Below are 23,984 nucleotides of genomic sequence, written 5' to 3'. Positions count from 1 at the left end.
GAAGAGCCGCTGGTGGGGAAGAGCCGAGGGCCTCGTTCCAGTGGGACGGCATCACGGCCTGGAACTGGCTGACCACCTCAGCCCGCTGAGCCTCCAGGCGCCGGCACCTGGCCTTGCACTCCCGCTTGGAAGTCTATGCTCCTAGTCCTCAGTGAGGTGCTTCTGCTGAGCCTCCTTCTCCGTCAGATCCAATTTGAGCTGAGCTGTTTTGCCAACTTTTTCTCATGGTGGCTGCTTAGTTCCAACAACTGCTTCCCGTCGGGGCCCTAAGGAGCCCGGGTGAGGAGTGGCTGGGAGGGGCGAGTAGAGTCCGGCGAGGTGCCCTTTGACACGAGTGACATCGAGTTGGCCACACCCACCCAGTCACATGACCACCTAGCTACACCCACCTGGCCAGTGACTAGGCAGATCATATCAGTGGTCCGAGGGATTAAAAATTACGAATTTAGGAGGATTAGAAAACTTTGTTATTAAATATTATGGATGTTTAGCTAGAATAGGACGTAAGGATTTAGTGTTAGTGGAGGATTTTAGAAATAGCAATTGAAAGGCCAGTACGTGGGTATATTTTAAATCTTGGTATATTTTATGATGAAGGACGCTTAAACAATTATAGTCAAATGAAAATGGAGATATGTACAAATATTTGAGTTAAACTGCTTGAGTTACTAAGAATTATATTTGCTGACTATGGAAGAGATGCACAAAAGTATTTTTGTAACCAACTGATACACTTTCTACAGCACGTAATGTTGTGTTTGTTTTAAATAATTTTTTAAAAAAAAAATATAAAAAAATTACGAATTTAGTGGTATCTGAGGTCCGAAAGGTTGGTGGCCACACCTAAAAACACATCTGTTCTAGGCCACACCTAAAAACAGGGTGAACAACTCAGCGTATCTTTTCTTCTCCCCCCTCCCTTTTAGAAAAACCGTTGCCTGTATATGTTCGGCGGACAAAGGTCGAAAACATACTTGAACGATTTTTTCAGTTACGACGTAGACAGCGACCACGTGGATATCATCTCGGATGGCACCAAAAAGGATTCAGGGATGGGTAAGGCTGCACTTGGTTTTACCGGCTGGGTCAGGGAATTCTGGGAGTTGAAGTCCACAGATTTTGGAGAAATGGATGGATGGATGGATTAGATGGATGGATGGATGGATTAGATGGATGGATGGGATAGGATGGATGAATGGATGGATGGGATGGATGGATGGATGGATTGATGGATGGATGGATGGATGGATGGATGGATGGATGGGTAGATGGATGGGATGGATGGATTAGATGGATGGATGGATGGATGGATGGGATGGATGGGATGGATGGGATGGATGGGATGGATGGGATGGATGGATTAGATCGGTGGTAGTCAACCTGGTCCCTACCGCCCACTAGTGGGCGTTCCAGCTTTCATGGTGGGCAGTAGGGGTTTTCTGTAACTCTGCTTTATAAATTTTATAAAGTAAAGTTACTTCCCTACTTTATAAATCACCATTACTGTGGAACTGGTGGGCGGTTAGAATATTTAACTACTAGCAGAGATACAAAAGTGGGCGGTAGGTATAAAAAGGTTGACTACTGATGTACAGAGGAGATGATCACAAAGGTGATTAGGGAACTGGAGTTTAAAATATACAAAGAACGGTTGCTAGATTTGAGTGTGTCTAATATCTCAGTGGCTAAGATGCTGAGCTTGTCGATCAGAAAGGTCGGCAGTTCGGCGGTTCAAATCCCTAGCGCTGCGTAACGGAGTGAGCTCCCGTGACTTGTCCCAGCTTCTGCCAACCTAGCAGTTCGAAAGCATGTAAATGAAAGTAGAAAAAATAGGGACCAACTTTGGTGGGAAGGTAACAGCGTTCCGTGCGCCTTCAGCATTGAGTCATGACGGCTACATGACCACAGAGACGTCTTCGGATAGCGCTGGCTCTTTTGTTTTGAAACGGAGATGAGCACCACCTCCTGGAGTCAGGAACAACTAGAACGTAAAACGTGCAAGGGGAACGTTTACCTTTAAATATTAATGAAAAGTAGGAGTTTAGCAGTACAGGCAGTCCTCGGCTTATAACAGTTCATTTAATGACCATTCCAAGTTACAATGGCACCGAAAAATGTATTTTTCACAATAAACAATTGTTGCAGCATTCCCACGGTCACATGCTCAAAATTCAGACACTTGGCAACTGACTCTCATTTATGATGTTTGCAGGGGGTCATGTGATCACCTTTTGGGACCTTCCGACAAGCAAAGTCAATGTTCACTTAAGAACTGTGTAATTTGGTTAGCAACTGCAGTCATTCGCTTAACCACCGTGGCAAAAAAAGGTCGTAAAATGGAGCAAAACTTCCTGAACAAATGTTTTGCTTAGCAACATACATTCTGGGCTCAATCGAGGTTGCATGTCGAGGGCTACCTGTATTCCAATATCTCAGGGGCTGCCACAAAGAAGAGGGTGGGGGGGGGGTGTCAAGCTACTCTGGAACGATCTCCCCGTTGAGATCCGGACCCTCACCACCCTTCTGGCTTTCCTCAAAGCAATTAAGACCTGGCTGTTCCGGCAGGCCTGGGGCTGTTGAATTTCCAGCCCCATCCGAGGGTTATGACTGTTGTTTTTTTTTAAATATGTTTGTCTTTTTATTTTTTATTCTGTACCCCCTTCCCTTTTTCATTGTTAGCCGCCCTGAGTCTCTCGGGAATAGGGTGGCATACAAACTGAATCAATCAATCAATAAATCAATACTCTCCAAAGCACCTGAGGGCAGGACAAGAAGCAATGGGTGGAAACTAATCAAGGAGAGAAGCAACCTAGAACTAAGGAGGAATTTCCTGACAGTTAGAACAATTAACCAGTGGAACAGAAGTTGCCTCCAGAAGTTGTGAATGCCCCAACACTGGAAGCCTTTAAGAAGATGTTGGATAGCCATTTGTCTGAAACGGTATAGGGTTTCCTGCCTAGGCAGGGGGTTGGACTAGAAGACCTCCAAGGTCCCTTTGAAATATTATGATGCTGATTATTCTTTTCTATTCTATTCCAAAATCCAGATCCTTCACCATCTTGCAGTTAATTTCCTTTCCATAAGTATTGCAAGATGTGGTGTCTGAAATGATGTAGGGTTTTCTGCCTAAGCAGGGGGTTGGACTAGAAAACTTCCAAGGTCCCTTCAAATTCAGTACTCTATTCTATTTGAGGAACGAAGGAAGGAAGGAAGGAAGGAAGGAAGGAAGGAAGGAAGGAAGGAAAGAAAAAAAGAAAGAAAGACAGAAGAGGGAGTCAAGCTATTCTCCAAAGCACCTGAGGGTAGAACAAGAAGCAATGGGTGGAAATTAATCAAGGAGAGAAGCAACTTAGAACTGAGGAGGTATTTCCTGACAGTGAGAACAATTAACCAGTGGAACAGAAGTTGCCTCCAGAAGTTGTGAATGCCCCAACACTGGAAGTCTTTAAGAAGAGATTGGACAACCGTCTGAAATGGTATAGGGTTTCCTGAGCAGTGGGACAGCAGGTATCCTGAGCAGGGGGTTGGACTAGAAGACCTCCAAGGTCCCTTCCAACTCTGTTATTCTGAATTCTGAGATGGCAAAGGGGCCTTCGTTTCCCTTTCCTGTTATGTAGCAATCTTTTGGAATAGGACAGAATGTGTGTGTGTGGGGGGGGGGAAAGGCTTGTTTTGATAAAGTGAATCTTCACTCTCAGGTCCATTAAAAAGAAATATTGCAGCAGCTTTGTTTGCGTTGTTCCAGCGGCTTCCAGCTGTGCTTTGCAACCGGCTGCCTTGTTTTGGAAAGCGAAGCCTCCGAAATCCACACGATAAATTTTGACGGAGCAGAAACATCTGCTACCTAAAATTGAGACGGGCGTTTGGAATGTTGTTGTTGTTATCGTCGTTCGAAACTTTGGCAAACATTACTGGGTTTCCTGACGTAGTTCAAATAAAACCAGAGATTGATTCTCTATATGCATGTAGACCTACAGACACCAGCATTTCCTCATGAAATCATCACATTTTTTTTTAATGCAAGTATTTGTATTTGTATTTATTTGTCTTGTATGCCGCCCACTCCCGAAGGACTCCGGGTGGCTCACAATAGACAAGGGAAGGGGGAAAACTAGACAAAGACAACACTTTAAAAACAAAACCGCAACATTCACTATTTCCGCGGGGCTGGATGTTTCACATGCTGGAGCAACCAGGACTTGGTGGCTTTGCGGAAAGCCGGGAGGGTCGTAAGGGTCCGGATCTCGACAGGGAGATCATTCCAGAGGGCTGGAGCTGCAACAGAGAAGGCTCTCCCCCGGGGGGTCGCCAGCCGATATTGGCTGGCGGATGGAATCCGGAGGAGACCTAACCTGTGTGATCTGATCGGTCTATGGGAGGTAATCGGCAGATGATTCCTCAACCCCCGACCACAATTGAGCCCAGCGTTCCTGTTGCTAAGTGAGACAGTTGCCGAGTCAGCTTCTCCCCATTTGACGAGTTTTCTTGTCACCGTTGTTAAGTGAATCGCTGCTGTGGTTTAAGTTGGCAACCTGGTTGTTAAGTGAATCTGGCTTCCCTACGGAGTTTTGGTGGCCGGACGTTCGCAAAAGGGGGGGTCACTGCAACCGTCGTAAATCTGAGTCAGTTGCCAAGCCTCCGAATTTGGATCACGTGACCGTGGGGGAACGATGCAACGGTCGTAAGTGTGAAAAATGGTCATAACTTTTTTTCAGGGCCGTTGTTACCTTCGAACGGTCCCTAAACAAACAGGCCTGTACTTGCTAAAGCTTTATTGAAGCGTTTTGCGATTGTGACGTCCTCCAGAGCTTTTGCGCCATTACAAAATCCATCTTCCCTGGCCAGACGTCTGGACTTTTTTGTTATTGTTAGTCACAAAGTCGTGTCCGACCCATCGCGATCCCATGGACAATATTCCTCCAGGCCTTCCTGTCCTCTACTATCCTCTGGAGTCCATTTAAGCTCACGCCGACTGCTTCGGTGACTCCATCCAGCCACCTTTATTCTCTGCCATCCCCTTCCTCTTTTGCCCTCCATCGTTCCCAGCATGAGGCTCTTCTCCAGGGAGTCCTTCCTTCTCATTAGGTGGCCAAAGTCTTTGAGTTTCCTCTTCAGGATCTGGGCTTCTAAAGAGCAGCCAGGGTTGATCTCCTCTAGAACTGACCGGTTGGATGGCCTTGCAGTCCAAGGGACTCAATGCAGGAGTCTTCTCCAGCACCAGAGTTCAAAGGCCTCTGTTCTTTGGCGCTCAGCCTTCCTTATGGTCCAACTTTCACAGCCATCCGTTGCAACTGGGGAAACCATCGCCTTGACTAGACACATTTTTCTTGGCTGGGTGATATCTCTGCTTTTTAGGATGCTGTCTAGATTTGTCATCGCTTTCCTCCCCAGGAGCAAGCGTCTTTTAATTTCTTGACTGCAGTCCCCATCTGCGGTGATTTTGGAGCTCAGGGAAATAAAATCTGTCACTACCTCCATTTCTTCCCCATCTATTTGCCAGGAATTGAGAGGGCCAGATGCCATGATCATAGCTTTCTTAATGTTGAGTTTCAAGCCGACTTTTGCACTCTCCTCCTCCACCCGCATCAAGAGGCTCTTTAATTCCTCTCGCTTTCTGCCATTAGAGTGGCATCATCTGCATATCTGAGGTTGTTGATATTTCTCCCAGCAATCTTAATTCCAATTTTTGATTCATCTAGCCCCGCCTTTCTCATGATGTGCTCTGCATACGAGTTAAACCAGTAAGATCCCACAGATTGGGCCTCCTTCAGATGCCATCAGCCAAACAGTGTTGGCTGGCGGGCCCTCGGAGGAGAGCCTTCTCTGTAGCTGCTCCGACTCTCTGGAACCAGCTACCCCCGGAGATCCGGACCATACCCACTCTCATGGCCTTCAGGAAAGCTGTAAAAACTTGGCTGTTCTGGCAGGCCTGGGGCTGTTGACCTCACTGTTGAGGTCCAGCCCCGATTAGAATGAATGTATGAGGGTGTTTGCTATTTTTAAACTCTTTTCTTTTCTCTTTTGTGTTTTTCTTACATTTTTTGTAAGCCGCCCGGAGTCCTTCGGGATTGGGCGGCATATAAATATATTTAATAAATAAATAAATAAACAGGCAGGGCGACATTATTCAGCCTTGCCGGACTCCATTCCCCATTTTGAAGCGCACATTGGTTCCGTGTCCAGTTCTCGCTGTGGCTTCTTGACCCGCATATAGGTTTCTCAAGCGACAAGTAAGATGATCTGGTACTCCCATCTCTTTAAGAACTTGCCACAATCTGTTGTGATCCACGCAATCAAAGGCTTTAGCATAGTCACTGAAGGAGAAGAAGCAGGTGTTTTTCTGGAACTCCCTAGCTTTCTTCCAGCGTATGTTGGCAAGGCCTTATGTCTTCCGAAGTCTCCTATTTTTTTTGGGGGGGGGGTGTTCCTTGGTTTTCTGAATGAAGAGGCTGCAGCTACGTAACCTCGGCCTGCAAGTGGAGAGCTAATGCTGGTTTGTTTTCCATACTTGGCCACCACCTGCGATGAGTTCATTTCTTGAGAACAGATCCGTCCTTGTGACCGAACAACCCCGCCAGCATCCTCTGCCCAAACATATTAGTTGCGGCCTTGGATTTGGACAAAGGAGAAAAGACATAATTAGCCACCTTAAAAAAAATTTAAAAAAAGGGAAAGAAAGACAGAAAAGAAGAAGAAGAAAGCTGTTAGGCTGAATAGAGTTCTTTGTAGGCAAATGACTCATTTGGAGATCATGAATGAATAGAATTCTCGTGCACCGTCCTTGTGTGTCTGTGCAAGTAAATAAACAGCTCTGAACGTTTTACTTCCCTTGTTTGTGCAGGGAGATGTTAGAGCGAGTCTTTCTTGTAACCAGGAAGAACAAAATCTCATTCTGTTTGAAAGCCCCAAGCCCCCCGAGGAGGCTTCAGTCGCAGTAGCTTTTGTCCGGAGGTTTGACTGAAGACAGGCAGGCCTTCTCCCTTCCTCTTCTCAACCCCGCATCTTCAGAGTTGGCTCCAGAAAAAGAGGAGATGGATTGATGAAAGGGCAGGAGGAGACAGCACTCCCCAACTTGGCACCGTCCGGGATTCATCTGTTTCCCAGTTGCCCCAGCCAGTTGGAGATTCTGGGAGATGGGAAGGGAGGGAGGGAGGAAAAGGGAGAGAGGGAAGGAAAGGAAAGAAGGGGAAAGAAAAGGGAAAGAGGGAAAAGGTGGGAAGGATGGAAGGAAAGAAAAGGAAGGGGAAAGAGGAAAAGGAAAAGGAAGGGAGAGAGGGAAGGAAGGGAAGGAAGGGGAAAGGGAAGGAAGGAGGGAAGAGAAGGAAGGAAAGAAAGATGGGGAAAGGGAAGGAAGGAATGAAAAAAAGGAAGGGGAAAGGAAAAAGGGGAGAAGGAAGGGAAGTAAGGAAAAAAAGGAAGGAAGGGAAATGAGAAAAGGGAAAGGAAGGAAGGAAGGAAAAGAGGGTGTGAGGAACAAAGGAAGGGAAAGGGAAGGAGAAAGGGAGAAGGAAGGGAGGGGGAAAAGGAAGTAAGTGGAAAGAGGAAAAGGAAAAGGGAGGGAGGGAAGGAAGGGAAAAAGGAAGGGAAAAGAAAAAAGGGAAAGAGAAGGAAGGGAAGGGAAGGAAGAAAGAAGGAGGGGGAAAGAAAAGGCAAAGGGAAGGAAAGAAAAGGAAGAGGAGAAGGAAAAGGTGGGAAGGATGGATGGAAGGAAAGAAAAGGAAGGCAGGGGAAAGAGGAAAAGGGAGGGAGAGAAAAAGGAAGGAAAGAAGGAAGGGGAAAAAGGGAGGGAGAAGATATTTAAAGTTTGATTCCCCCCCCCCCCGCTTTTTTTTCCTTTTCTCTATTGGCAGCAAGACTGGGGTGGGGGGGAAATGTACCTAGCAATTTTTATGAGGGAGTTGGTAAAAATAGCCGGCTTGTGACAGGCATCTTTGTATAAAAGCAGCTGTGAACTACATTTGTTGGGAAATTCGGTGCTGTTCTCTCTCCCTCTCTCTCCTTCAACCCCTTTGTCCCCTCCCTCTCTTTCTCCCCCTCTTCTCCCTCTCCCTCCGTCTCCCCTCTTTCTCCCTCTCCCCTTTTCCTCCTTGCCCGTTCCCCTCCCCTCCCCTCTCTGTTTCTCCCCCTCTCTCATTTTCCTCCTCTTTCATCCCTCCCTCTTTCCCCTCTCTTTTTCTCCCTCCCTTCCCCCCTCTCTCTCCCTCCCTCTCCCCTCTTTCTCCCACTCCCCTCTCTCTTTCTCTCTCCCCTCTTTCTCTCCCCCTCTCCCCCCTTTCCTCTTCTCCCTCTGCCCCTCTCTCCCTCCCCTCTGTTTCTCCCCTCGCCCTTCTTTTCCTCCTCTTTCCCCTCTCCCTCCTCTCTCCTCCATCCCTCTTTCCCTTCTCTCTTTTTCTCCCTCCCCTCTCCTCCATCCCTCTTTCCCTTCTCTCTTTTTCTCCCTCCCTCCCCCTCCTCTCTCTCTTTCTCCCTCCCTCTCCCTCTCTTTCTCCCCTCTCTCTTTTCCTCTTCCCTTTTCCTCCTTCCCTTCTCCCTCTCCCCCTCTTTCCCTCTCCTCCCCCTCTGTCTCTCCCCCTCTCTCCTTTTCCTCCTCTTTCCCCTCCCTCCTTTCTCCCTCTCCTCCCTCCCTCCCTCCTTTCTCCTTCTCCTCCCTCCCTCCCTCTCCCCCCTCTCCTCCTCCCTCTCTCTCCCCCTCTCCTTTTCCTCCCCCTCCCTCCCTTTTCCTCTTCCTTCCCCTCCCTCCTCTCTCCCTCTCCCCGCTCTGTTTCTCACCCCCTCTCTCCCCTTTTCCTCCTCTCCCTCTGCCCCTCCCTCCCTCTTCTCCCCTCTGTCTCTCCCCTCGCCCCTCTCCTTTTCCTCCTCTTTCCCCTCTCCCTCCTCTCTCCTCCCTCCCTCCCTCCCTCTTTCCCTTTTCTCTTTTTCTCCCTCCCTCCCCCTCTCCCTCTCCCCTCTCTCTCTTCCTCCCTCTCCCCTTTTCCTCCTTCCCTTCTCCCTCTCCCCCTCTTCCCCTCCCCTCTCTGTCTCTCCTCTCCCCCCTCTCCTTTTCCTCCCCCCTCACGCCATTTTCCTCCTCATTCCCCTCCCTCCTCTCTTCCTCTCCCCTCTCTGTTTCTCTCTCCCTCTCTCTCCTTTTCCCCTCCTCTCTCCCTCCCTTTTCCTGGCAAAACTTTCTGTTTGATATGTAAACACTGGACTCTGGTGTTTTCCTGTTTTCAGTTCCCTTGGCAGAGTCACAGAGTGATGCAAAATGGCTTTGGTTTGAAGGCCAATTTTGCATGATTATGTCATGCAGTTTAAAAAGGGTGGTGTCCATCTGCAGCATCCATTCCTGACACCATTCCCCCTGGGGGGAAGCCTCTGCCAATACATTTCTTCACTGAGGAAAATAATAAAAAGAGACGTATAATATATGTTTTGAGTTGTAGCTGCCACGGTCCTTCACATTTGGCATCGCGAGCTGGGACTGGTGGGTGTTTTGTCCAAAGCATCTTGCCAAATAATTCTATTAAAAAAAAAAACCTTAAAAAAATCCTATATACACGTTTTTATGAGAGAGTGACTAAAAACGGCGGTCAGGCGTTTCCTTTGAGCTCCGTTCTGACAAAAAAAGCTTTATTTTAGTTTTTTTTTAAATCTCATCTTTATTATTTTTTTATAAATAATTTGTTGAACATAACCTAATTCTCCGTCCTTCCTCTTCCTAATTTCCCCACAACAACAACAATCCTGTGAGGTGGGATGGGCTGGGAAAGAGAGACAGGCTCAAAATCACCCAGCTGGCTAAGGTGGGATTAGAACTCACCGTCTCCTGATGATTGGCCCCAAAATCGACTTTGATGGTTAAATCGGGACTAGAACTCACCGTCTCCTGATGATTGGCCCAAAAATCGACTTTGATGGTGAAGGCGGGACTAGAACTCACCGTCTCCTGATGATTGGCCTCAAAATCGACCTTGATGGTGAAGGCGGGACTAGAACTCACCGTCTCCTGATGATTGGCCCAAAAATCGACTTTGATGGTGAAGGCGGGACTAGAACTCACCGTCTCCTGATGATTGGCCTCAAAATCGACCTTGATGTGAAGGCGGGATTAGAACTCACCGTCTCCTGATGATTGGCCCAAAAATCGACTTTGATGGTGAAGGCGGGATTAGAACTCACCGTCTCCTGATGATTGGCCTCAAAATCGACCTTGATGGTGAAGGCGGGATTAGAACTCACCGTCTCCTGATGATTGGCCCAAAAATCGACTTTGATGGTGAAGGCGGGACTAGAACTCACCGTCTCCTGATGATTGGCCTCAAAATCGACCTTGATGGTGAAGGCGGGACTAGAACTCACCGTCTCCTGATGATTGGCCCAAAAATCGACTTTGATGGTGAAGGCGGGACTAGAACTCACCGTCTCCTGATGATTGGCCTCAAAATCGACCTTGATGGTGAAGGCGGGATTAGAACTCACCGTCTCCTGATGATTGGCCCAAAAATCGACTTTGATGGTGAAGGCGGGACTAGAACTCACCGTCTCCTGATGATTGGCCTCAAAATCGACCTTGATGGTGAAGGCGGGACTAGAACTCACCGTCTCCTGATGATTGGCCCAAAAATCGACTTTGATGGTGAAGGCGGGACTAGAACTCACCGTCTCCTGATGATTGGCCTCAAAATCGACCTTGATGGTGAAGGCGGGACTAGAACTCACCGTCTCCTGATAATTGGCCCCAAAATCGACTTTGATGGTGAAGGCGGGACTAGAACTCACCGTCTCCTGATGATTGGCCCAAAAATCGACTTTGATGGTGAAGGCGGGATTAGAACTCACCGTCTCCTGATGATTGGCCCCAAAATCGACTTTGATGGTGAAGGCGGGACTAGAACTCACCGTCTCCTGATGATTGGCCCAAAAATCGACTTTGATGGTGAAGGCGGGACTAGAACTCACCGTCTCCTGATGATTGGCCCAAAAATCGACTTTGATGGTGAAGGCGGGACTAGAACTCACCGTCTCCTGATGATTGGCCTCAAAATCGACCTTGATGGTGAAGGCGGGACTAGAACTCACCGTCTCCTGATGATTGGCCCAAAAATCGACTTTGATGGTGAAGGCGGGACTAGAACTCACCGTCTCCTGATGATTGGCCTCAAAATCGACCTTGATGGTGAAGGCGGGATTAGAACTCACCGTCTCCTGATGATTGGCCCAAAAATCGACTTTGATGGTGAAGGCGGGACTAGAACTCACCGTCTCCTGATGATTGGCCTCAAAATCGACCTTGATGGTGAAGGCGGGACTAGAACTCACCGTCTCCTGATGATTGGCCCAAAAATCGACTTTGATGGTGAAGGCGGGACTAGAACTCACCGTCTCCTGATGATTGGCCTCAAAATCGACCTTGATGGTGAAGGCGGGACTAGAACTCACCGTCTCCTGATAATTGGCCCAAAAATCGACTTTGATGGTGAAGGCGGGACTAGAACTCACCGTCTCCTGATGATTGGCCTCAAAATCGACCTTGATGGTGAAGGCGGGATTAGAACTCACCGTCTCCTGATGATTGGCCCAAAAATCGACTTTGATGGTGAAGGCGGGACTAGAACTCACCGTCTCCTGATGATTGGCCTCAAAATCGACCTTGATGGTGAAGGCGGGACTAGAACTCACCGTCTCCTGATGATTGGCCCAAAAATCGACTTTGATGGTGAAGGCGGGACTAGAACTCACCGTCTCCTGATGATTGGCCTCAAAATCGACCTTGATGGTGAAGGCGGGACTAGAACTCACCGTCTCCTGATGATTAGCCCCAAAATCGACTTTGATGGTGAAGGCAGGACTAGAACTCACCGTCTCCTGATGATTAGCCCCAAAATCGATATTGATGGCTAAGGCGGGACTAGCAATAGCAATAGCAATAGCAGTAGACTTATATACCGCTTCATAGGGCTTTCAGCCCTCTCTAAGCGGTTTACAGAGAGTCAGCATATTGCCCCCAACAATCTGGGTCCTCATTTTTACCCACCTCGGAAGGATGGAAGGCTGAGTCAACCCTGAGCTGGTGGGATTTGAACCGCTGAACTGCTGATCTAGCAGTAGCCTGCAGTGCTGCATTTAACCACTGCGCCACCTCGACACTAGAACTCAGTGTCTCCTAGCGATTGTCTCAAAAATCACCCAGCTGGTTTTGAGGGCTAAGGCGGGACTATAACTCCCTGTCTTCTATGATTGGCCCAAATCACCATGACAGGTTTGGTTTTTTTTTTTTTTTTTGCCATGGGTGTTAAGTGAATAACTGCAGTTGTTAAGTGAACCATATGATTATGAAGCAAATCTGGCTTCCCCTCGTTGACTGTCTGAAGTGGTGTAGAATTTCCTGCCTAAGCAGGGGGTTAGACTAGAAGACCTCCAAGGTCCCTTCCAACTCTGTTCTTCTATCATTCTATCTATCTACTTCTGCCTGGGAAGCTTGCAAATGGTGATCACATGACCCCAGGACGTTAGGTGGTTGCCAAGCATCTAAACGTCAGTCACATGACAGTTGGGATGCTGCCATAAGGTGTAAATGTGGAAAAAGCGTCATAAGTCACTTTTTGTCCTTACCACTAGAACTTTGAATAGGCCTTAAACAAGCGATTCTAACTAATATAGGAGTACTTGTAGGCCATCTAGTCCAACCGCTCCCCCCTCGGCCAAGCAGGAGACCCTGCACCATTTCTGACAGATGGCAGTCCAATCTCCGTTCTATAGGTGGAAGGCGTAGACATTTTGGGGATGTACCGACATTTAGTACTGTAAGGAGCCCCAGACTGCTCCTGAGTGAAGGAGTGGAACGTCTGCCAGTTTGAACTGAGGTAACGGAATGTGAGGTAACTGGCAGTTGGAACAGAGTTCTTTTCAGGTGGGCAGGAGGAGTAGAACTCCTTAGCATCAGAGTGTGTTAATTACGGTATAAGAAATACTAATGATCTGATGGTCATTTCAAAAAATCCTTTCTTGTTGAGTACCTAGAAGCCGAGAGGAACATACGTACCGAATTTCAATTTGGTAGGCTTTACGGTTCTGGATATTTTGGGGGTTTCCTCTCTCTTTTACACCTCTTGTGTTCAGGAAGCAGCAAATCTAAACAGGAGGCAAGGCAGAACATTTGTGTTTTTGTTTTTCTCCCCGAACATCTGAGTCACATGCGGCTTTTTCCCTGGCTCATGCTGCCTCTGGTGTTTGTGCTGTCGAGAACTGCTTAGTCACACCGTGGTGTGTGTCACCCCCTCCTCCTCCTCCTCCTCTCCTCCCCTTTAGAGTTTGAATCAAGCTTGGAGGGGAAAAAAACAACCCCAGGATTAGCAAGATCGTGATGGCGTTAGGCTGTCCTCGGCATATGAATTTGGAAAGGATGTTCGGTGTGTGTGTGTGAGAGAGAGGGAAAGGAGGAGGAGGAAGAGGAGGAGAAGAAAAAGAAGAAGAGGAGGAGGAGGAGGGAGAAGAAGAAGAAAGAAGAAAAGGAGAAAGGAGAAGAAGGAAAAGGAGAAGAAGGAGAAAGAAGAAAAGAAGAAGAAATATGGAGGAGAGGAGAGATATGGAGGAGTGGGGGAAAGAAAGAGATGAGGAAGAGAGATGGAGGAGGGGAGAGGGAGGGAGAGAAAGAGAGAGAGATGGAGGAGAGAGAGAGAGAAATTAAGGCTGGGGGAGCTGGCACAGGAGTGGGTACCAGTGGGATGTGCATCTTCCTGCCTCTGAACCCCCAAACAACTTGACCGGATACGAGACACAGATTGCAGTTCCTCTCATTTCACCCCCCCACCTCTCAAAACTGTAAAATGATCCCAGGAGGAGGAGAAGAGAGAAAATGAGAGCAAGGCCGCCAGATCACATGCCGGTGACACATGCCAGCCAAAAGGCCGGTTGCCGTGGGAAACGGGAGCAGGCCCTGCTCTGTAAACACCAGAACAGCCAATTATTTGATTACGCTTTGATGGGGATTAATGTGAGGTCTTCGGCCTTCCCCTTGTGGCCATCCAGGCAGCCGCTGCTTGAGGAGAAAGAGGCTCCGGGGTTGGGGGTGGTGGAGGAGCGGGCGGGAAGGTGGGGGGTTTCGGCAGATCCCTTTGATGGCCACCTGAGCGTTCCTCACGAAGGAATTTATTATTTATTTTATTTATTGAGTTTATATTGCTGCCTCTTTGCCCCCGGCGAGTTCAACGGAATTCATTCGATTCTCGCCGTTGCCTTAAATTCCCACGGTGGGAGTGTTAGAATGAGCGGCTTCCCCCGCATCTTAGAATTGTAGGGCTGGAAGGGGCCTGGGGGGGGTGTCTTCTAGTCCAGGGGTCTCCAATCATTCAACTCCCAGGAGTAAGTTGAGGAATACCTGTATGTGAAATGGAATAGTCAGAGATAGATAGAGAGTGGGGGGGGGAGAGATAGAGAAGGAAGGAAAGAAGGAAGGAAGGAAGGAAGGAAGGAAGGAAGGAGGGAGGGAGGGCGGGAGGGAGGGAGATTCATTGTTCGATTGATGATGGAGTTGTGGCCTATCTAGGTGAACATCTGGTCTTCCAAATGAGAGAGAGGGGGGAGAGACAGGAAGAGAAAGACAGGAAAAGGGAAGGAGAAAGGGAGGGAGGAAGTGGGGGAGTGGGAAAAGGAGACTGGGGGAGAGAGAGAGAGAGAGACAGGAGGACAGAAAGGGAGAGAGGGAGAGTGGAAGTGGAGAGGGAGAGGGAGAGAGAGAGGTAGGGAGGGAAAATGAGAGAGGTGGAGAAGGAGAGAGAGACACACAGAGGGAGAGAGAGAGAGATTCATTATTTGATTGATGGAGCTGTGGCCTATCTAGGTGAACATCTGGTCCTCCAAATTAGAGAGAGAGGGGGAGAGACAGGAAGAGAGGGAGAAAGGGAGAGAGAGAGAGAGAGGGAGAGAGAGACAGGAAGGGAGGGAGGGAGAGAGGAAGTGGACGAGGAGAAGGAGAAGAGAAGTAGAGCGGGACAGAAAGAGAGGGAGAGGAAGAGAGAAAGGGAGGGAGAGTGATATTCATGGCCTCTCATGCTGAACATCTGGTCCTCCAGATGACCCCCCAGGGAACGATGCTGTCAATCACTCGTCTCCCTCTTCTCATGCCAGAGATCGTAGATACCAGGAGAGGTTGAAATGGGGCCCGTTGAGAAGGTACAAAAACTCAGTGGCTCAAATTGGACGTCTCTGATTGTTAATGGCCTCTACGCAACCCCCCCCCCCCAAGCCCACACATATTTGTGCCTATCTGACGTTAACTTTTTGCGTAAAACATATTCACCTCCTGCTATGGTGGTGCCGATGGATCCCTTTAGATCTCCACTGACTCCTCCTCCCTGGAGCCAGCTTGGGATCTCCCTCTTTTCCTTTCATTTTCAGAGCGAGCGTATCCAATGGACAGGATTTAAACCAGCATTAAGATCCATTTTTTTCCATCAATTTGCTTTTAATGACCCCGTGAGAGCTAACATCCATGAAGCTGCAAGGAGACAAGCTTGGCTCAGCACGATAGATCCGCCATCTAGCGGTCCCTTTTTATTGTGATGGATCTGCCACCTAAGTGGCCTGTTTTATTCTTTGGAGAAATGTAACGTTGCTCTCCTTCACCCGCAGTTCCAATGACCGGCTTCACTCAAAGAGCTACCATTGATCCGGAACTGAACGAGATCCATGTGCTGTCTGGACTGAGCAAAGACAAGGAAAAACGGGAAGAGAACGTTCGGAATTCCTTCTGGATTTACGACATCGTCCGAAACAGCTGGTAAGTGGGAGATCTCTGTCTCTCTGTCTGTCTCTCTCTGTCTCTCTCTCTCTCTCTGTCTCTCTCTCTCTCTGTCTCTGCCTCTCTCTGTCTCTATCTCTGTCTCTTTGTCTCTCTCTCTCTCTGTCTCTTTTTCTGTGTCTCTGCCTCTCTCTGTCTCTCTCTGCCTCTGTGTCTCCCTGTCTCTCTCTCTGTGTCTCTGTCTCTCTGTCTCTGTTTCTCTCTGTCTTTGTCTCTCTGTCTCTGTCTCTCTGTCTGTCTCTCTCTCTCTGTCTCTGTTTCTCTGTCTCTGCCTCTCTCTGTCTCTGTCCCTCTGTCTCTGTGTGTCTCTCTCTGTCTCTGCCTCTCTGTCTCTGTTTCTCTCTGTCTTTGTCTCTCTCTCTCTCTGTCTCTCTCTGTCTCTCTCTTTCTGTCTCTCTCTCTGTCTCTGCCTCTCTGTCTTTGTCTCTGTCTCTGTCTCTCTGTCTCTGTCTCTCTGTCTCTGTCTCTCTCTGTCTCTGTTTCTCTGTCTCTGTGTGTCTCTCTCTGTCTCTGCCTCTCTCTCTGTCTCTCTCTGTCTCTTTGTCTCTGTGTGTGTCTCTCTCTCGTTAAGTCTCTTTTTGCCTTTTACAGAGATCATCTTGATTAATAGACAAGAGGGGTGCGGTGACCTAGAGGTGGAGCTCTGGCCTCACAGTCAGGAGGCTGTAAGTTCAATCCTAGGTAGAGGCAGATATTTCTCTGGGCACACTGAGAATATATCTGCTGAACAAAACTCCACAATGGTGACAGGAAGGGCATCTGGCCAGTAAACACCATTCAGCTCCATTCGGTTGCCCTGACTCCACCCTGCAAGGGATTGTGGGGTCGTTAAAAGAAGATGATGATCTGAAGGCGTGCAGAGACCCAATCCAAATAATCGCAGGATTGTACGGGTAGCATCCTCATCAATGGGTTAGACCAGGGGTCTCCAACCTGGGCAACTTTAAGTCCCAACCTGGGACTTCAACTCCCAGAGCTTTGCTGGCTGAGGAACTCTGGGAGTTGAAGTCCGGGTATCTTAAAGTTGCCCAGGTTGGAGACCCCTGAGTTAGACTATACCTATGGTAGAACTTGAATTTAAGAGGAGATAAAGATGGGGGGACTCTAGAAAGAGTGCAGAGAAGAGCAACAAAGAGGATCAGGGGACTGGAGACTAAAACATATGAAGAACGGTTGCAGGAACTGGGCATGGCTAGTCTAGTGAAGAGAAGGACTAGGGGAGACGTGATAGCAGTCTTCCAATATCTCAGGGGTTGCCCCAAAGAAGAGGGAGCCAAACTATTCTCCAAGGCACCTGAGGGTAGAACAAGAAGCAATGGGTGGAAACTAATCCAAGAGAGAAGCAACTTAGAACTAAGGAGAAATTTCCTGACAGTGAGAACAATTAATCAGTGGAACAGAAGTTGCCTCCAGAAGTTGTGAATGCCCCAACACTGGAAGTCTTTAAGAAGATGTTAGATAGCCATTTGTCTGAAGGCAAGGGGTTGGACTAGAAGACCTTGAAAGGTCCCTTCCAACTCTGCTATTGTATTGTAAGTGAGACCTGCCAGATAACCAATGTGCTGTATTTCAGGTCCTGCGTCTACAAGAACGACCAAGCCGCCAAAGAGAACTCAAACAAGAGCCTTCAGGAAGAAGAACCCTGTCCCCGTTTTGCACACCAGCTTGTGTATGATGAATTGCACAAGGTAAGCTGCTTGAGAGTATGGTAGGGTGGTCAAGGTTATCATCTAAGCCTTGGATGCAACGGCCATGAGATTGTTGTGGCCCTCCAGTGGCCAGCAGAGCTGGTGGCAGTTTCAGACAGTGAGGAGGTTGGGGAGGGACATGGCGAAGGCTCTGATGAGGGCTCGGAGGCGGAGATAGGGCGAGGGCCATATAACAGTGATCAGCTTCCTTCAGAGTTGGAGATCAGTGGGGCAGAAGAACAGCTGGAGCCTGTTCCCGATGTGCACATGCACAGAGCTGCCAGGAGAAGGGAACAGCTGAGGAACAAGGGCTGACTTGGGAATAAAGGCACAGGTGGACGGTGAATGGCCCCTCCCATGGGAAATAAAAGAGGAGCGAAAGGGGAGTGGAGTTTGCAGGAGACAATTAGTTCATTTAATTAGTGTGAAGATTTGTTCGTGACTCTCAGACACTCCTTGCCAAGTATTTTCTTGTACAAGTGTTGTGTTTGGAAGATATCATCCTGGCAGCTCTCCAAGCCTGATAAGGTCTGTGGTTGTAAATTCACCCTTGAAAGACCGTTTGCCGGGACTTTGCTGGATGTGAATGAGAGGAGTTCACATGAGCTTAATAAAAAGGGGACAAGGAATCTGCTTCGTGATTTTGAGAAGCCTAGGTCAGAACAAAGATGCATTCTAGGTCTCCTGATTGCACTCCCCCCGCTTTTGGCAGGTGAACCAAAAAAGGTTAGCCATCACTGGCCTAGCTAAAAAAACAAGGGAATATAGGACAGGGAACCGCAGGAGATCAGGAGGATGGGGCCAACAAGAGGTGGTATTTGCCGGTTCTCTAAACTACTCAAAATTTCCGCTACCGGTTTGTGAGAACCGGCCCGAACCGGCTGAATACCACATCTCTTTCTTTCCTCCTCTGCCTTTCTAGAGAGCGCAAAACCTCGGCTGCGCACAGCCCGCATGAGCAGCAGCCCCAAGCATTTGGCCACAGGTCCCGTCGTGCTTCTTGGAAAATCATGGCTGAGATGGTTTTCCCCGACGGCTGTTTATTTATGACCAGATCTCTCCCCTGCTTTTCCCTTTCAAGGTCCATTATTTGTTTGGTGGAAATCCGGGGAAACCTTGCTCTCCAAAGATGAGGCTGGATGACTTCTGGTCCTTGAAACTCTGCCGACCGTCCAAGGAATACTTGCTTCGGCATTGCAAGTACTTGATAAGGAAGCACAGGTACAGACGTGCGGTGTGTATCGGTGTGTAGTGTCTGTGCTTTAACAAAGGCACAGTGGAGGTGGGCTGTTTAATAGAACATTTTTTTAAATAGAATCTCTCTCAGTCTTGCGATAATGAAGCCTTAAAGGCAACCATTAAAAGCATTTGGCTGTCTCTCCTCCCCCCCCCCCACAAATTTTGATTTCTTTCAAGAGAACTCCTGGCTATATTGGGTTAACATCAAAAGAAGTCAGGTATTGTCGGAGTGAGACCAGGGGAGGAGTCAGGTGGGGAATCAGTCTGGAATCATTAAGTAGACACAAATCAGGTATTGTCGGAGTGAGACCAGGGGAGGAGTCAGGTGGGGAATCAGTCTGGAATCATTAAGTAGACACAAATCAGGTATTGTCGGAGTGAGACCAGGGGAGGAGTCAGGTGGGGAATCAGTCTGGAATCATTAAGTAGACACAAATCAGGTATTGTCGGAGTGAGACCAGGGGAGGAGTCAGGTGGGGAATTAGTCTGGAATCATTAAGTAGACACAAATCAGGTATTGTCGGAGTGAGACCAGGGGAGGAGTCAGGTGGGGAATTAGTCTGGAATCATTAAGTAGACACAAATTAGGTATTGTCGGAGTGAGACCCGGGGAGGAGTCAGGTGGGGAATCAGTCTGGAATCATTAAGTAGACACAAATCAGGTATTGTCGGAGTGAGACCAGGGGAGGAGTCAGGTGGGGAATTAGTCTGGAATCATTAAGTAGACACAAATCAGGTATTGTCGGAGTGAGACCAGGGGAGGAGTCAGGTGGGGAATTAGTCTGGAATCATTAAGTAGACACAAATTAGGTATTGTCGGAGTGAGACCAGGGGAGGAGTCAGGTGGGGAATCAGTCTGGAATCATTAAGTAGACACAAATCAGGTATTGTCGGAGTGAGACCAGGGGAGGAGTCAGGTGGGGAATTAGTCTGGAATCATTAAGTAGACACAAATCAGGTATTGTCGGAGTGAGACCAGGGGAGGAGTCAGGTGGGGAATTAGTCTGGAATCATTAAGTAGACACAAATTAGGTATTGTCGGAGTGAGACCCGGGGAGGAGTCATGTGGGGTATTAGTCTGGAATCATTAAGTAGACACAAATTAGGTATTGTCGGAGTGAGACCAGGGGAGGAGTCAGGTGGGGAATTAGTCTGGAATCATTAAGTAGACACAAATCAGGTATTGTTGGAGTGAGACCAGGGGAGGAGTCAGGTGGGAATCATTAAGAGGACAAATTCCGACTTCCCTTGAATGCCGTTGAATGTGGCTGGCTGGGGAATTCTGGGAGTTGAAGTCCCCTGGCGAAGTAAGGTGGGACATCCCTGATTTAGGAGATCAACCAAATGCAGCAATCTAAGTCAGGCCTGGTCTTCTCCCATTTAACAAGGAAGCTCTAGTCCTCATGAGGTTCTGGTCTTGGCCAGCCCAGCAGAAACGGTGTCAGGCCCCTGTTGGGACGGTGGCCTTTTTAAAAACAGTCTCGTGAGTCTTTTAAGTTCTCCCGAGCTGCCTCTGTCATCCCGGAGTTCACCCTGACCTTGTCGGTGTCTGCAGGTTTGAAGAGAAAGCCCAGGCGGATCCTCTAAGCGCCCTGAAGTATTTGCAGAACGACTTGTTTGTCACAGTGGATCACTCGGATCCCGAGGAAACCAAGGAGGTAAGCGGTGACCTCTCTGCTTCCCCCGTTCACATGGAGCGAATGGTGCAAATCCAGTTGGAACTGGCGCTTCTCGAACACCTGGGTGACAAAAGTTGTGGGGATGCTCAGTCCTGAGCAGGTGTGGAGGTGTGAGTGCAGGCGATAAAGACAATTTAAAACTGGTTGGATGTCACTAGGATTCCTGTCATTTGGGTTGTGTGTGTGTGTGTTGTTTCTTTTCATTCTTGTCCAGATTCTTTTTGTCATTTTTACTTTTCCATTTTGCCTATTGTCCTCCCTCTCTCTCCCTCTCTCTTTCCCACCCTCCCTCCCTCTCTATATTTCTCTTCCTCCCTTTTTTGCTTTCCCTCCCTCTCTCTTTCTCTTCCTCTCTCTCTCTCTCTCCCTCCCTCTTTCTCTCCCTCTCTCCCTTTCCTTCTCTCTCTCTCTCTCTCTCTCTCCATCCTTTGTCTTTCTCTTTCTCCTTCCCTCCTTCTCTTTCTCCCTCCCTCCTCTTTCTCTCTTCCTTCTCTTTCTCTCTTCCTCCCTCTTTCTCTTTCTCCCCCCCCCTCTCTCACACACAGTTTTTTTTCTAAACGCAACCATCCCAGGTTTTCGTGAGTTAAGAGGCATATCAATTTAACTTGTCGCCAGCGAATGACCCCGAGAGAACTGGGTCAAAACATCCTCCCATTCCCCCACCAGTCAGTTAGAACTGAAGAAGTTTCTGGGACAAGATGCGAAACGTTTTCAAAGGGGGTGGGGAGGGGAAACCCGAAGTCCAGCTGCTTTTGGAAAAAAGCCCCTTTGGGACAACCATGACCAGGGATGATTTTGAGAATCTCCGTAGAGACGTCAACATGTCACTTGTTAAAATTGTCCTTCTCGTGTTTGTTGTTTCCCCCCCTGTCTAGTTCCAGCTGCTCGCTTCGGCACTTTTCAAATCGGCTTCTGATCTGAGCACATTGGGTGAGTAGCAGTTCGGAATTTGCCTGCATTGCAGCTGCCTCCGAATCTCGCTTTGGGTTAAGGGCCAGTAAAAGTCCATGGGCTCAGTTTCGCCACAGGGTGAAGGTATATGATCCATGCAGTCATCCGAAGGCTAAGTCAAAACAAATCAGCAGACGGTTCTGACCTGGGCTTCCCAAGCAGCATCTAAGTCCTCGTCCCGATAAACCCATTTTGTTTAATTGACAGTGAATTCCTCTCCAGCAAAGTCTTTCCTCTCCCACGGTCACAATGAGCGACCTTTATCAGGCTTGGAGAGCTGCCAGGCCGATATCTTTCAGACGCCGCAATACTTGGCAAGAATGCAGGAATGAACTAATGGTCTCCTGCAAGCTCCACTCCCTTTTCGCTCCTCTTTTATTCCCTCTGGGAGGGGCCATTCATCGTCCACCTGTGGCCTTATTCTCAAGTCGACCCCTGTTCTTTAGCTCTTCCCTTCGTCTGGCATCTCTGCGCATGCAGGTTCCAGCTGTTCTTCTGCCCCACTGATGTCTGACTCTGAAGGCAGCTGACAACTGTCAGACGGCCCTGGCCCCCTCTCTGCCTCCGACACAGAGCCCTCGTCAGAGCCTTCCCCAGACTCCAGGACTGGCCCATGTCCCTCCCCAACCTCCTCACTGTCCGAATCTGCTGCCACAGGCAGGTCACAGCACAGACCATCCGTCATCCTCAGAGTCAGCTGCCTTTGGCCAGCTGGATTTGGGAAGTGGGGTGGGGATGAGCTTGATCTTTGCTTGCGAAGATGGAGTGCACTGTCACGATGGAAGCGAGTTCGGCCTTTTCTAGGCATCTCTCTCCTTGGCCTGTTCTGTTCTATATTCTATTCTATATTCTATATTCTATTCTATATTCTATTTTCTATATTCTATTCTATAACTGTCACGATGAAAGTGAGTTCGGCCTTTTCTAGGCAATCTCTCTCCTTGGCCTGTTCTATATTCTATTCTATTTTCTACATTCTATTCTATTCTATTCTATTCTATTCTATTCTATATTCTATTTTCTACATTCTATTCTATATTCTATTCCATTTTCTATATTCTATATTCTATTCTATATTCTATTCTATTTTCTATATTCTATTCTATATAACTGTCACGATGAAAGTGAGTTCGACCTTTTCTAGGCATCTCTCTCCTTGGCCTGTTCTGTTCTATATTCTATTCTATATTCCATATTATATATTCTACATCCCATATTTCATATTCCATATTTCATATTCCATATTTCATATTCCATATTCTATTCTATTTTCTATATTCTATTCTATATTTTATATTTTATATTCTGTATTCTATATTCTATTCTGTATTTATTCTATTTTCTATATTCTATTCTATATTCTATTCTATATTCTATTCTATTCTATTTTCTATATTTATTATTTTATATTCTGTATTCTATATTCTGTTCTATATTCTATTCTGTATTTATTCTATTTTCTATATTCTATTCTATATTCTATTTTCTATTTTCTATATTCTATATTCTATTTTCTATATTCTATATCCTATTCTATTTTCTATATTCTATATTTTATATTCTGTATTCTATATTCTATTCTATATTCTATTCTATTTTCTATATTCTATATTCTATTTCATTTTCTATTTTCTATATTCTATTCTATTTTCTATTCTATTATCTATTCCATTCCTATCCTATTCTGTTTTATTCTATATCATTTGTTGCCCGACAAATCCTTTCATCATTCCCCCCCCTCCTCTCCCATCTCCAGGTTTTTCGGACGTCGATCACGTCTACGCCCAACGAACTCAGCTCTTTGACACCCTGGTGAATTTCTTTCCGGACAACATGACCCCTCCCAAGGGCAACCTGGTGGAGCTCATCACCCTGTGACACGAGCCACGTTGTTTGCTGAGCCCGCGGAAGGAAGAGGAATTTTTTCGATATTTTTAATTTTGTGTGCGTGTGCGTGCGTGCGTGGGGCGCCTGATTGGGGAACTTTCAGAAATAGACGCAAGTGGCGTGGGGAGGGGCTTTATGCAAATGGATAATTAAAAAGGAATCAGTAACGTTTCCGACAAGGCTTCGGGATGGATGGATGACGGGCAGATGGATGGATGTTCGTTCATTTGCTCCGTTTCATTCCTTCGTTCCTTCTCATTCACTCGACGCTTTTGGAAGATCGATGAATATGGGCATCCGGGGTGGGGGCGAGGTGGGTGGAGATAAATGGGTGAGGGTTTTTTCTGAGTTGACGGACGTTATCCTGGGTGAAAACTCAGGGCTTTTGAGGATGGGGGGGGGGGGGTGTTTTTCTTTTTTTTTAATTCGATTGGTTCACAGCAGTTTTATTCCCCTGGCTGGTTTTTGCCGATTCGAGCTTGCTTTTCAGCCTGCTAACCCCTCTGCAGCTGATGCAAGCATCCTTAGAGTGGGGGGGGCGAGTGGGAGGGCGGGGGGGGGGAGTTGGGAGGTGTAGATTTGACCCTCTTTTTTTAAAAAAAAAATTGAGTTGAAAAAAAAAAGAGTGATGCATGTACCTTTGGGATCTTTCGCCATCTAGTGGCCATGGGGTGAAAAAACAGGAGTAGGAAGGTCTCTTAGGCCAGTGTTTCTCAACCTTGGCAACTTGAAGTCCTGTGACTTCAACTCCCAGAATTCCCC

The 23,984-nt window shown here is 47.6% G+C and overlaps 1 protein-coding gene across 2 annotated transcripts in view; it reads left to right on the top strand.

Moving 5' to 3' along the window:
- MKLN1 (muskelin 1) overlaps positions 1–23,776 on the top strand; it is a 45,387-nt gene extending 21,611 nt beyond the window's left edge. For both annotated transcript variants that reach the window (XM_032221749.1, XM_032221747.1), the window contains exons 8-14: positions 927–1,056; positions 15,610–15,757; positions 17,352–17,466; positions 18,548–18,687; positions 20,261–20,363; positions 21,260–21,314; positions 23,092–23,776. In XM_032221749.1, the coding sequence (XP_032077640.1) occupies positions 927–1,056; positions 15,610–15,757; positions 17,352–17,466; positions 18,548–18,687; positions 20,261–20,363; positions 21,260–21,314; positions 23,092–23,213 (813 nt within the window). In that variant the 3' untranslated portion in view covers positions 23,214–23,776. The remainder of the gene's footprint in view (positions 1–926; positions 1,057–15,609; positions 15,758–17,351; positions 17,467–18,547; positions 18,688–20,260; positions 20,364–21,259; positions 21,315–23,091) is intronic.
- Positions 23,777–23,984: the final 208 nt, after the last annotated feature.

Source organism: Thamnophis elegans, chromosome 7 (genome assembly GCF_009769535.1).
Source record: "Thamnophis elegans isolate rThaEle1 chromosome 7, rThaEle1.pri, whole genome shotgun sequence".
Lineage (NCBI taxonomy): Eukaryota > Metazoa > Chordata > Lepidosauria > Squamata > Colubridae > Thamnophis > Thamnophis elegans.
This window is presented reverse-complemented; position numbering and strand designations above follow the sequence as displayed.